The 10,947-nt window shown below is 50.2% G+C and overlaps 1 protein-coding gene across 1 annotated transcript; it reads right to left on the bottom strand.

Annotated features, from left to right (window-relative positions):
• Window positions 1-2,908: 2,908 nt before the first annotated feature.
• TSPYL2 (TSPY like 2) lies at window positions 2,909-9,944 on the bottom strand. The gene is made up of 7 exons (XM_043897063.1): window positions 8,972-9,944; window positions 7,664-7,741; window positions 7,425-7,536; window positions 7,198-7,343; window positions 6,978-7,075; window positions 5,900-6,642; window positions 2,909-3,601 (listed from the first exon to the last, which is right to left on the bottom strand). Exons 1-7 carry the CDS (start codon window positions 9,773-9,775, stop codon window positions 3,456-3,458), a joined length of 2,127 nt encoding a protein of 708 aa, XP_043752998.1. The 5' UTR covers window positions 9,776-9,944; the 3' UTR covers window positions 2,909-3,455.
• Window positions 9,945-10,947: the final 1,003 nt, after the last annotated feature.

Raw genomic sequence — 10,947 nt, 5'->3', positions numbered from 1 at the left:
TCCCAGCAGATGGGCCTGTCTTCGTTGGTCTTCAGCAAAGACTATATTCTGGAGTTGGATGTGACCTTAAGGACTTCTAGAACAGTCCTCCCTTTTGGAGGACCAGACTGGGCAGAACTGAAGCCACACCACACACTGAGGAGTGAGAGCACAGGGAAAAGATGTCACCCTAGACAAAGAACATTTTCTTCTCCCATGCCTCAGTCCAGGACATGAGCATCCTGGCCAAGTATATTAGAATCCCATAATTGGGTCCTAACAGTGTCCCTGAAGTCAGAGGCCCTCTCTGACAGGGTGGGTGAAGAGGAGCCAGGATGAGAGGCTAGGGATTTGATTAGAGAGAGAGGAATCAGGGAAGAGTAGGATGAAGGCCAGACTTCAAAGGTTTGCTTTAAGATTAGACTCCATTTGGGATCTTAGGCTGGTTGCTTCTCCTGGGCTGATCCCCCAGCATGATTCTGTTTGTAGATGGGAAAGCTGAGACCCTCTAAAGAGGGTTAGGGAGTCATGTTGTGCACCAGAGTGGACTCAGGCAAGGATACCCAGGCTATCTTTCTCCAGATCCTTTGCCCCTGCTGCTTTCCCCTCCCCTCCACTTCATCACGTGCTCTTTAGGACTGACTCCAGATACTGCACATAGGTGTTTCTTTCCTTTGCACAAGATGCCTTGACTCAGCATCCTGTACTCTCAGCTTTGGCCCTGGGGAAAGATGTTCTCCTTTTGGGCCAGGGTCTCTTCTACCCACTTCTGATAGTGTGGTCCCAGCTTAGAACCAGAGGCATCCAAGCTTCCATGCTTTCCCCAAAACATTTATCAGAATCTGGAGTATATCCAAGATCTGGTATTCTAACCATTTCACAGGAGGTCCCACAGCAACCTGGCAGTCATCTCTGACTTCTCTCAATCCCTCTTTTTCTATACTTAGAGCCTGTTGATTCTAGCATCTTAAAAGCACTCATAGAATACACACATTTCTTGTGCAGGAGAATTCCAATTAATTTATGTAGATACTTCCCCATCAAGGAGTTGGAGGATAACTCCCCACTCCCTAAGCACGGGCTATGCTTAGTGGTTTCCTTCCAGAGAGTACAGTATGGAAGGTGGGGGAATGGAGTGACTTTACAGTGGAAAAACCTGACATACACTACCTCAGCCAGGTGATCAAGTTAACATCACAGTGATAATGCATATTTATAGCATGTACCTTTGATATGATACAAAGAGTATGGTACTTTATTTCTGCGGTCCTCCTTTCCCAAACCCATAACTCCTGTCTAATCATGAGGAAAATACTAGACAAATCCCAATTGAGGGACATCCTGCAAAATACCTGACTAGTATTCCTCAAATGTTGATGACTCCAGGTCATCAAAAATGAGAAAAATCTGAAAAACTGTCATAGCCAAGAAGAGTCTGTGGAGACATGATGACTAAATGTAATGTATCCTAGATGGCATCCTGGAACAGAAAAAGAAAATTTAGTGAAAACTAAGGAAATATGGACTTTCATTAATAATGTTTTGATATTTGTTCATTAATTGTGACAGACATATCATACAAATGTAAGATGTTAACAATAGGGGAAACTGGTAAGGTATACTGGTAGGGTATAGGTACACTCTCTGTATTATCTTTGCAATGATGTTGTAAATCTAAAACTTCCAAAAGATAATATTTTAAAAACCTCCTGTATCCTTCCCCATCACGCCATTCTCACCTTAGGTATAGCATCAACTTCCTCACTGCTCTCCCTCCCTCGAATCAATGCTCCTGGCAGCCAGCAGAGGGCATTATGTAAAACACAAATCAAACTGTCTGAAGCCTTCCCCAAAATAAGAGCATCGGATGGAAAGTTTGGGAGGTATATTGCAGAAGACATACTCGGATGTCTGGGATCTGTGTGTAAGTTATTATGATTCATAAATAAACTGGGAGGTTTCTGTGGTGTTCGTGGAAATAAAGTTACTGTATCCAAAACGTAAAGCCACTGGGCCTTTCCTCAGATATCTCCCAGATAAAGCCTCTTTCAGACGCCCAACTCCTGACCGTTCCCGCCCTGCCCCCACAGCTACATAGTAATTTTCCTTTTCTCTTCCTTTGAAAAGTAGTGAAAGTGTCAGTCGCTCACTCGTGTCTGACCCTTTCCGACCCCATGGACTGTAGCCCACCAGGTTCCTCCGTCCATGGAATTCTCCAAGTAAGAATATTGGAGTGGGTAGCCATTCCGTTCTCCAGGGGATCTTCCCCACCCAGGGATCCAACCTGGTCTCCCGCATAGCAGGCAGATTTTTTACCGACTGAGCCACCAGAAAGCCCTGCTTTTCCTTTATCTCTATGCAAACTCCCCAGTCAGGGCTCTCTTTTCTTGCCTTCTCTCCCAGGTCCAGCCCCAGAGATCATGCACCCTCTTCCTGAGAGAGCGCTTATGCATTACTGGATTAAGTCCTAACTGATATCATTTTTATTTCACTACATGCGAACGAAAAAAATGGATTCCTCTAGCGCCCCCTCTCCCAGCCTATACTAGGCCGGAGGAAAGGTTTGACGCACGATAAATAAAAAGATAACTGAATAAAATATTCCAGGGCGCAGGGCATCTCTGTGCGCATGCGCGGAGGGGAAGGCGTGGGAAGCCGTTAGCTACCTGCCTGGGTCTACTGCGGCCTCCGGGAGAGGGAGGGGCTCCCTCAGCCTCGCCCTGCCATTGGTCAGGATGGTCCGCATTGACCTGACGCAACATCTCTGCGGTCGGGAGGAGCTCGTCCCTAGCCAGGCACCCCCACCCCTAGTAACTACCATCTTCCTGGCCCCTGCATAGACGAGGCGCCTACTTGCGGGCCTGTGGGAACGGAGACTGGCTGTTGGGGTCCGCGCACCGAGTGGGACAAAAGACTCGAAACAGCACTCTGAATTTGCTCACACTTTTATTAGGATTACCAGGGTCCAGAGGGAAGGAGGTGGGACTTCTGGGGGAGGGGCACAGGAATACCGCAATGGCGAAGCGGCCTTGCATAGACACCGAGGCGGGCTAGCGGGCGCAGCTGGTAAAGGCGACGGGTGGAGGAAAAGCGAGGGACTTGGGAGAACAGGGTGGCAGCAGAGCCCCCCAAGGCCACAGCAGCCCTCCCCGCTTCGGGATCAAGGGTGTCCACTCCACACAGCACGAGGAGGGGGATAGAGGGGCCCTGACCAAGGCATCACAATAAATACGTTTAGCAGCACACAGAAGCCTGCAGGGGAGGAGGGCTAAAAGGAAGGGGAGAGCCCCCATTCCCTCCCCCCAAAATAAGAACTTCTCAATTACTAAACCATAAAAATAAACTTTAAACCCGTGTACGAAGTCAGTCACCCCCCAGAAGTGCAATGCGGGGCCGCTCGGCCCTAGCTGATAGGGAGGGCAAATGGGGCAGGGGGAGGAGGATATAGAGAAGCAGCCCCTGAAAGGGTAAGACGTTTATCCCATTTTGCCCCTCTTTGCCGGGATGGCCCAAGGGTTTTGGACCTGAAGCACCTTCTCCATGTCGGAGTCTTCTGAGTCTTCCTCTCCTGAGTCGTCCTCGATTCCTTCCTCATCATTGCTGTTCTCACCTTGCTCACTGCCTGCACAGGACAGAGAATCAAGGGGGGTAAAATGGAAGAGGGTGGTTAGATGGACAGGTAGATGTCACTCTTCATAGGGAACAGAGCCCACAGTCAGGTTTTGGGGCGCCTGGGACCACTCATCAAGCACCTCTGCTTGGAACAAGCAGCCAAGTATGTGTGTGAACTCAAGCTAAGAGAGTAAGGGGCAGTGGGAGGAAAGCAGGAAGGCAGGGTGGGCTGCCCCTGTCCTAATTAATACACCTCTGAAAGTAGCTTTTTCTCCCAGTGTATGCAGTGTGCATGTCTCTTCCTGAGCTCTGACTTCAGCTGAATAAACCTTCTATTCATCCAGAGGCTGCTCCCTCTTTTTCCTTGGTGTGATTCAAATAGGCCTAAGTCTGTCTTCTTTGGCCCAATTCCCCACCCCTGCTCCCGCACTAGGGTTGTGTGGATAACTCTGCCTCCCCTTTTCTGAAAGGAGATGCCACTGAGTAGGAGGGGATGAGGCCACCAATTCCCTCAGTTTCCCTACCTAAAAATATGTCTAGATTGAATCTGCTCGCTCATTCAACTCCTCCTTTCTCGGTGCCCTCTATGGAAGTTTGCCAGGGATACCACGGCCAAAACTCCCAGGAGTGGTTGGTCCTCCTGCTCCTTCCACCTACGGGGCTGCCTCTCCTCTATTTGCCTGCCTACAGCCAGGCTCAAACATACCCCTTGTCTGCCTTCTGCCATTTCCTTCTTAGCCAAAGTTTGACTCTATTACCTTAACCCCTGCTCATCCCTCCCCCTCCCTACTGTGGTCTGGTTCTACCCCCACCAAGCCACTGAAACTACTCTTCCCAAGGTCACAGATGATCTATTCAGCCGCTAATACAATGAACACATCCCGGCCCTCATTTTACTTGCCCTTTCAGGACCACTGGACACTGCTGACAATTCCTTCTCAGAATGTTCCATGACCTAGTTCTCCTCTCCCTTTCAGAGTCTCAGTTTCCCCATCTATAAAATGAGGATAATAGTACCTACTTCTTAAGAGTTGCTGTGAGAATTAAATTACTTAAAGCAAGAAAACCCTTAGTACAATGTCTGGCACATAGTAAACACTTCATTAATGTTAATTGGACCCAATTAACATTAACTGGCCCCAGAATCCAGATAGAGGATTCTGCCCTGGCTTGTTACCTCCTTTCTTTACAATTTCTGACTTCCCAGACATACCACTAACCATTTGCCTCTCAGACACCTGTACCTGTGTCCAACAAGCCCTTCCAACTCCATGTTCCTCTCTGCATCCCACCAATCCCACTGCCATGCCCTTCCCCATCTCATGAAATGGTGCCTCCTTTGGCCAGTCATCCAGGCCAGAACCAAACATGACAGTTACCTTAATTACTGCTTTCTCCCTCAACCCTCCATGTGCAACCCTTCCTCAGCATTTCCCAAAATGCTTTTTTTGGTGGACAGTGAACAATGGCTTCTGTGATCAACATTTGGGAAATGCTGACTTCTACAATGTTTAAATAGGTTTCTTAGAGCAGGATTTATCAGAGCCTTTCAGGTGCCAATGTACATGTGACTCTACATAAGGACATTATTGTATGCAGTATTTCCCCAACATATTTGACCACTGAACCTTTTTGTGAGAACCTTTTGGTGAAGGGTCTTTAGAAGACAACCTGGGAAACCCTAACAGACAGACTATGCATTTTCACCCTTCTAGGTTCTTTTTCATGTGATCCCTTCCACCAAGAATGCCCCATAATGCTCCTTAATGTGAAGGCAGCCTCCAATTCAAATGTCACTTTCTTTCTCTAGTTCTCCCCTTCCTGATTCTGGAGATAGAATTAGCTCCTCCCTCCTCTGGGATCACTGAGCACACTGTTCACTTCACCCCCAGCTCCCCAAGCAAGCCTGGGAGTTCCCAGAAGGCCAGGGCTGGGTACAGAGTGTGCTGAATTGCAATGTGTTTGCCACTTTTCTTCTTCTGTGTGTGAACCTGTCTTAGTTTACCACCCACTGCCTCCTATCTCTTCTCTCTGCTTCATTTGTCTTGTGTTCTGTTACAACCTATCTGCCTATCACCAAGAACTGAAATTTGTTTCTTTGTTATGTTTGCAAATTTGTTTCCTGGCCTTGCTTCATTTAAAAACTTACTGAGAATGCTTTTTTCTTTTCTCCACAAGAGAAGATTGTGCTCTTGCCTTGATACCCTGACCCCAGCCAGATTTTCTCTGACAGAAGAGAAAGGAGGTAAGACAAAAGGTGAGGGTCCAAAGAAAAAAACAAAACAAAAAAGGTGAGGGTCCAGCTCACCTTCCTCACTGCCCTCCTCCTCTTCCTCCACTGACGACTCTTCTTCAGAGATGTTCTCTACTTCGTCCTCATAGTCATCCTGGTTGGTGGTGTTATGGTGATCCTTGTCAGAGTCTTCAAGGTAATTCTCGTAGTCTTCAATGTCTCTGTCGTCATCATCGCTGCCTTCATTGTCACCTTCGTTGCCATCATCATCACTACCTTCATTGTCACCTTCGTTGCCATCATTATCTTCAATATCACTGCCATCATTGTCTCCTTCATTGTCACTGTCACTGCTGTCCTGGTTGTTGCCATTGCTGCTTTGGTTGCCACCTTTGGGGTTCTCATCATCACCATTGGGGTTCTCATCAGCATTCTCATCGTTGTCATCAGGGTTCTCTTCGTTCTCATCAGTGTTGTCATCTTCAGGGTTCTCAGTGTTGTCATCGGTACTCTCCTTGTCATCAGCACTCTCATTGTTATCAGTGGTTTCATTGTCATTGGGGCTTTCGTTGTTGTCGGTGGTCTCATTGTGGCCAGGGCACTCGCTGTCACAGAGGCTCTCACTGATGTCAGTTATCTCGTTGTCAGTGGTCTCGAAGCAGTCAGTAGTCTCCATGAAGTCAGAGATCTTGACGTCATGAATGGTCTCATTGTCGGTGATACCATCACTGTCTGAGGTCTCTCCAATAATGTCTTCCATGATGTGATAGTCATCAGAGTCTTCCACGATCACCACTTCATATTCATCCTTGTTTTTACTGTGGAGAAGTCTGGGGTTCAGTAAAGGGTTGGTGGGAGGTGATGTACCCAGAGCAGATAAACACTGAAAGGTGGTAAGTAACACGGAGGCAGTAGGCTACAAGGATTCCCAGGTATGAGGCTAGGTGGGGAGAGTCCCATTTCTGCCCCTGACAGCATAACCTCAGCCAATCACACCCCATTTCTGGGAAATATGTTTTACCCACTTGTAAAACATATTGGATTGGATCATCTCAAAGGTCCCTTTTGGCTCTACAAATACTGTGTGACACTAGCCTAGTCTTTGCCCCACCCCTAACAAACCACCTCTCAGTCATCAACCCTCCGCAATCACCTTTCTTCTTTTTCTTGCTTCTTTCTGCTTGTTCTGTAGCCCCCTTCTCCCATCATGTAGTAACGCACAGGGTTAACCCACAGGTCATTCTTGATAATCTGTTGAAAGAGACAGGGGAAGGGAGCTATGAGCACAAGTCCCAGAGCCTACTCCCAATCTCCCAGGTATCCAAGGGCAAGCCTAGCAAGGTCTTCCCTGGCAATGCCAGGAGGGGCCCCACCTCAGCAATCCTGTCAGCTTCTGGGAGGCTATGGTTTGAGAACCAGCTGAAGAAGCTGTGGCTGGCGTCCTGGTTCCCATGCCTGTGGGCCTGAGGTTCCTGGCCCCGGTGCCAGCGAATTGGGGTGGAGTGAGACACCAGCCGGCCTGGGGCAAAAGGAAGCTATAGAGAGGGCACTGGACAAGGTTAGATGGGGGGGATGAATTTGCTCTGGGGCTACCTCTTACCTGAGCGGTTGCGCTGGAACTCCTTGACAATCACCATATTTGTGAAGTAGGGGTTTGTCTGGAAGTACAGCTTCATTTTGTAGCCCATGGAGATATGTCTGAGATCCTGTACCTGCTCAGGGTGGGGGGAATGGTGGAATTCCCACCACACTGTGGCCCCTCCCACCCAATCCCCCCTCACCTCCAAGGACCAGATTCCTCGCCCAGTCCTAGTAGAAAAGATCTCTCTTTGGCCTGACCTGCAGGTTGGTCAAGTAGCGGAAAATGTCTTCATCGCGTTGGTTGATCAAGATTGAAATTTTGGGGTGGTTGAGGAACTGATGGAGGGAGCAGTTTAGGTCAAGGAGTGACTGTTCAATGAGAAGGAGGGAAGGAAGGCCAGACAGGGATATGCAGGGCGGAACAAAAGAGAGGCTGGAGCAGAATTCCTTCTGTGCTCATGTGATGTATGTGGAGCAAGTAGGTCATGCGACAAGACCCATACTTTTATTCCCATGATACCATGTGGTGAGCGCCTGTGTTTAAAAATATCAAACCTCTATATTAGGTGGCCCTGCCATGGTTCATATTTGCTGTGTGTTTGGGTGCTGGGAGTCTATACCTAAGTGATGTTGTATCTCTGAGTGTTCACAAGACAAGACATCATGTGTCTGGGGGCTAAAAGCCCATGTCCAAATGATGCTGTATCTGGTTGCTGATGGCCTGTTGTCACATGATGTTATATATTCGGGCGTTATGGGTATGTGTCCACATAATGTTGTGTGTCTGTGTCTGAGGGCTTGTGTCCAGGTGATGGTGTGGTCTGGGTACTGAGGACCTGTGGCCACATGATACTGTGCCTGGGTACTGGGGGCCTGTGATCATGTGATATGTATGTATGACAGTGTCAAGTGTCTGTGTCCATGTAATTCTATTAGGATGTTAACCCCAGGTGTTCCTAACATGTTACATGGTCCCCCAGAGACAAGCTTATCACCAACAGTGAATTACTGTTATTTCCTTCATTTAACTTAATCTCTAGATACTCCTTCTCCTGATCCTTCAGGGCACTGGCCCCCTCCTCTCCAGCCAGGATTGGGGTCTCCCTAGAATCTAAGTAGAGGCACAGCCATGTGTGACTTGGGTACCCTTTCTGGGCCAATTCTCTGCTGTATGCCCTTCCCCTCCCTCTTCACTGTCTCTGAGTCAGGTTATCTTCCATGTCCCCCTCTCCCCACTCCTCGTCTTACCATCTCTGGTCTAATTTTTCTGCTGTGTGTCTCTGTCCTCCCCCTTTCACTGTCTGTGATCCATTTATTTTTTAATGCTATGCTCTTCTCTCCCTTTCCCATTTGTGGTCCAGTTTTAATGGGCCCCCTCCCCCTTCCCCAGCCCAGCTTCTCTGATGTTTTGCCACACTCCTTCCATCCCTTCTCCACCAGACTTCCTCATTCTTCCAACAGGGACCCGCCCCCACACCCTTTCACCCAGTCTGTCCCTCCTCCCACCGCCCCCCACCCAATTCTGGTCATGGGCTCCTGGCCCATGAGTATAGATGACAAGGATACTGCTTTGACCCAGAAGCCTGGGATATGCTGGATGATAAGATCTCTGCGCTCCAGGAAGGGTCTCCGCATCTGGATGAACTTGCGCTTGAGACGGAGGAAGGCCTTGCCTGCCTTGATATTCACCGCCTCCAGGTCTAGTTGAATATTTTCCAGAGCCTGCAGGATGCACTCTATCTTCTCGGCATTCTTCTCTGGGCTTTCCCTCTTCACCTTCCTGGGCTTCCTCTTCCTCCTCCTCCTCCTCTTCCTCACGCTTTCCTTTTCATCCTCGTCGTCGTCTTCCACGATGATGACAGTCTCCTCTCTCCCCCTTGGACCGGCTAACCTCTGGTACCCCCGCCCCCCTGCGCTACAGGTTTCTAGGGCCTTCTCTCCTGCAAAGCTGCTGGGCTCCGTCACCTGGAAGTCAATCTCCAGGCTTCCCCCAGAAACCTCTGAGGGAGAGAGCGTTTCTAGGCTCTCCGCGGGAGGGGACGACCCCCCGTACCCTGACTCGACTGCGGGCTCCCAGCCGGGACCCCCAGCCCCCAGGGTGAAGTATGCGCGGATACCCCCCTCCTCGAGAATGACATAGGGCGGAGGCGGGGGCAGAGCGGGGCCCAGTCCCACCCCCCTCATGTCAGCCAGCACCTGTGCCGCCTCGGTTTCCTCCTGGAGCCTCGGGCGCTGCTGAGGTGGAGGCAGGGGCAGGCGCAGGAGAGGAGGAGGAGGCGGCGGCGGCGGCGGCGGCAGCTCGCTCTGAGGGGGCTCGGAGCCACTAAGGCGGCGGGCCTTGGCCGGAGGCCCTTCATCTGGGCGGTCCATGGTGACCGCGTTCGCACAGCTTGGTCCTTCGCGCTCGGCCGGGCCGCCGCTGCTCGTCACACCTGAAGCGAAGCTGCCGAGCCTCACGCGACCAGCTCTGCTCTCAGCCTCGCTGTGGCGCTACCGCCCACAGCTCCTGCCGTACTCCCTCCGCGCCAACAGTCAGGCCCAGCCCCCTCGTGACGCCAGGGGCCGTCCCGCATCGCCATTGGCTGCAAGCCGTGGCGGCGGCCCTTGCGCCCCCTAGCTCTCCACTTTGTCGCACGCAATCTGCTTGCCAACACCGCACCTCATCACTTTCCCATTGGCTTCCCCCAGGCCCGCCAATCACCCGGCTGACTCTCTCAGCGACCGTCTAGACTGTGCAGGGCGATTGGCCGCGGAGAGATCTGAGGGGAAGAAGCCCTTCTCCCTCACCCGCCGACGTTTTATCCAATGGGAAAAGTACCAGTGGTTCTGAAGACCCAAACGCAAAACAGAAAAACAAGCGCAAGCAGTGAGCAGGATGTGCTCAGATAGACTCGAGAGCCTCGCCGTCATTCTCTCCCTCCCCCCCCTCCCCATCAGCAACTACGCACTTCTTAAATCTGCCCCTTCCCCTCGGCCTTGCTTTCGCCCCTGCAGCGGCGAACTCGGAGGTGGCGAACTCGGGGCTCGGGTGGCCCTGAAGGAGCCTGGGGTTTAGAAATCGAAGGTCTTTCGTTTGGGGCCAGGTTTTGACGTGGCGTTTCCCATTTCTGCAAAATGGCTCTAGCAATAATAATCACACCAAAAAACTAACTTCCTCTGCGTCATGAAAATTATTGTGATTCAGTTCATCTGCTAGATCTTTCTAGGATTTTCTATTTCTTCATCAACTCCGTACTTCTTTCCACCCTTTCCTCTCAATTTCCTCAGTGTATGCTGCTTTTAATTGTATTTTAGATTTGGGGGGGGGTGGCAAATGGATGGTCTCTCATGAGGCACAGTGGTGGGGTTCTGACTTCCATCTGGGATTCGTGCCACAGGTATGCTTCTCACTTTTAAACCCTGACAAAATCACTGCCTCTTTCTGAGCTTGTTTCCTCTCCTCTTAATAAGGTGTCACTAAAAAGACATTTAGAAAACTGCCCATTGCAGTCTTGTCGTGGTAGCAGAGAATTGGAGACACCTACAGACACATCATCCAGGAG

Source organism: Cervus elaphus, chromosome X (assembly GCF_910594005.1).
Source record: "Cervus elaphus chromosome X, mCerEla1.1, whole genome shotgun sequence".
NCBI classification, from domain to species: domain Eukaryota; kingdom Metazoa; phylum Chordata; class Mammalia; order Artiodactyla; family Cervidae; genus Cervus; species Cervus elaphus.
The sequence above is the reverse complement of the archived record's forward strand: the minus strand, read 5'-3'. Positions and strand labels throughout refer to the sequence as shown.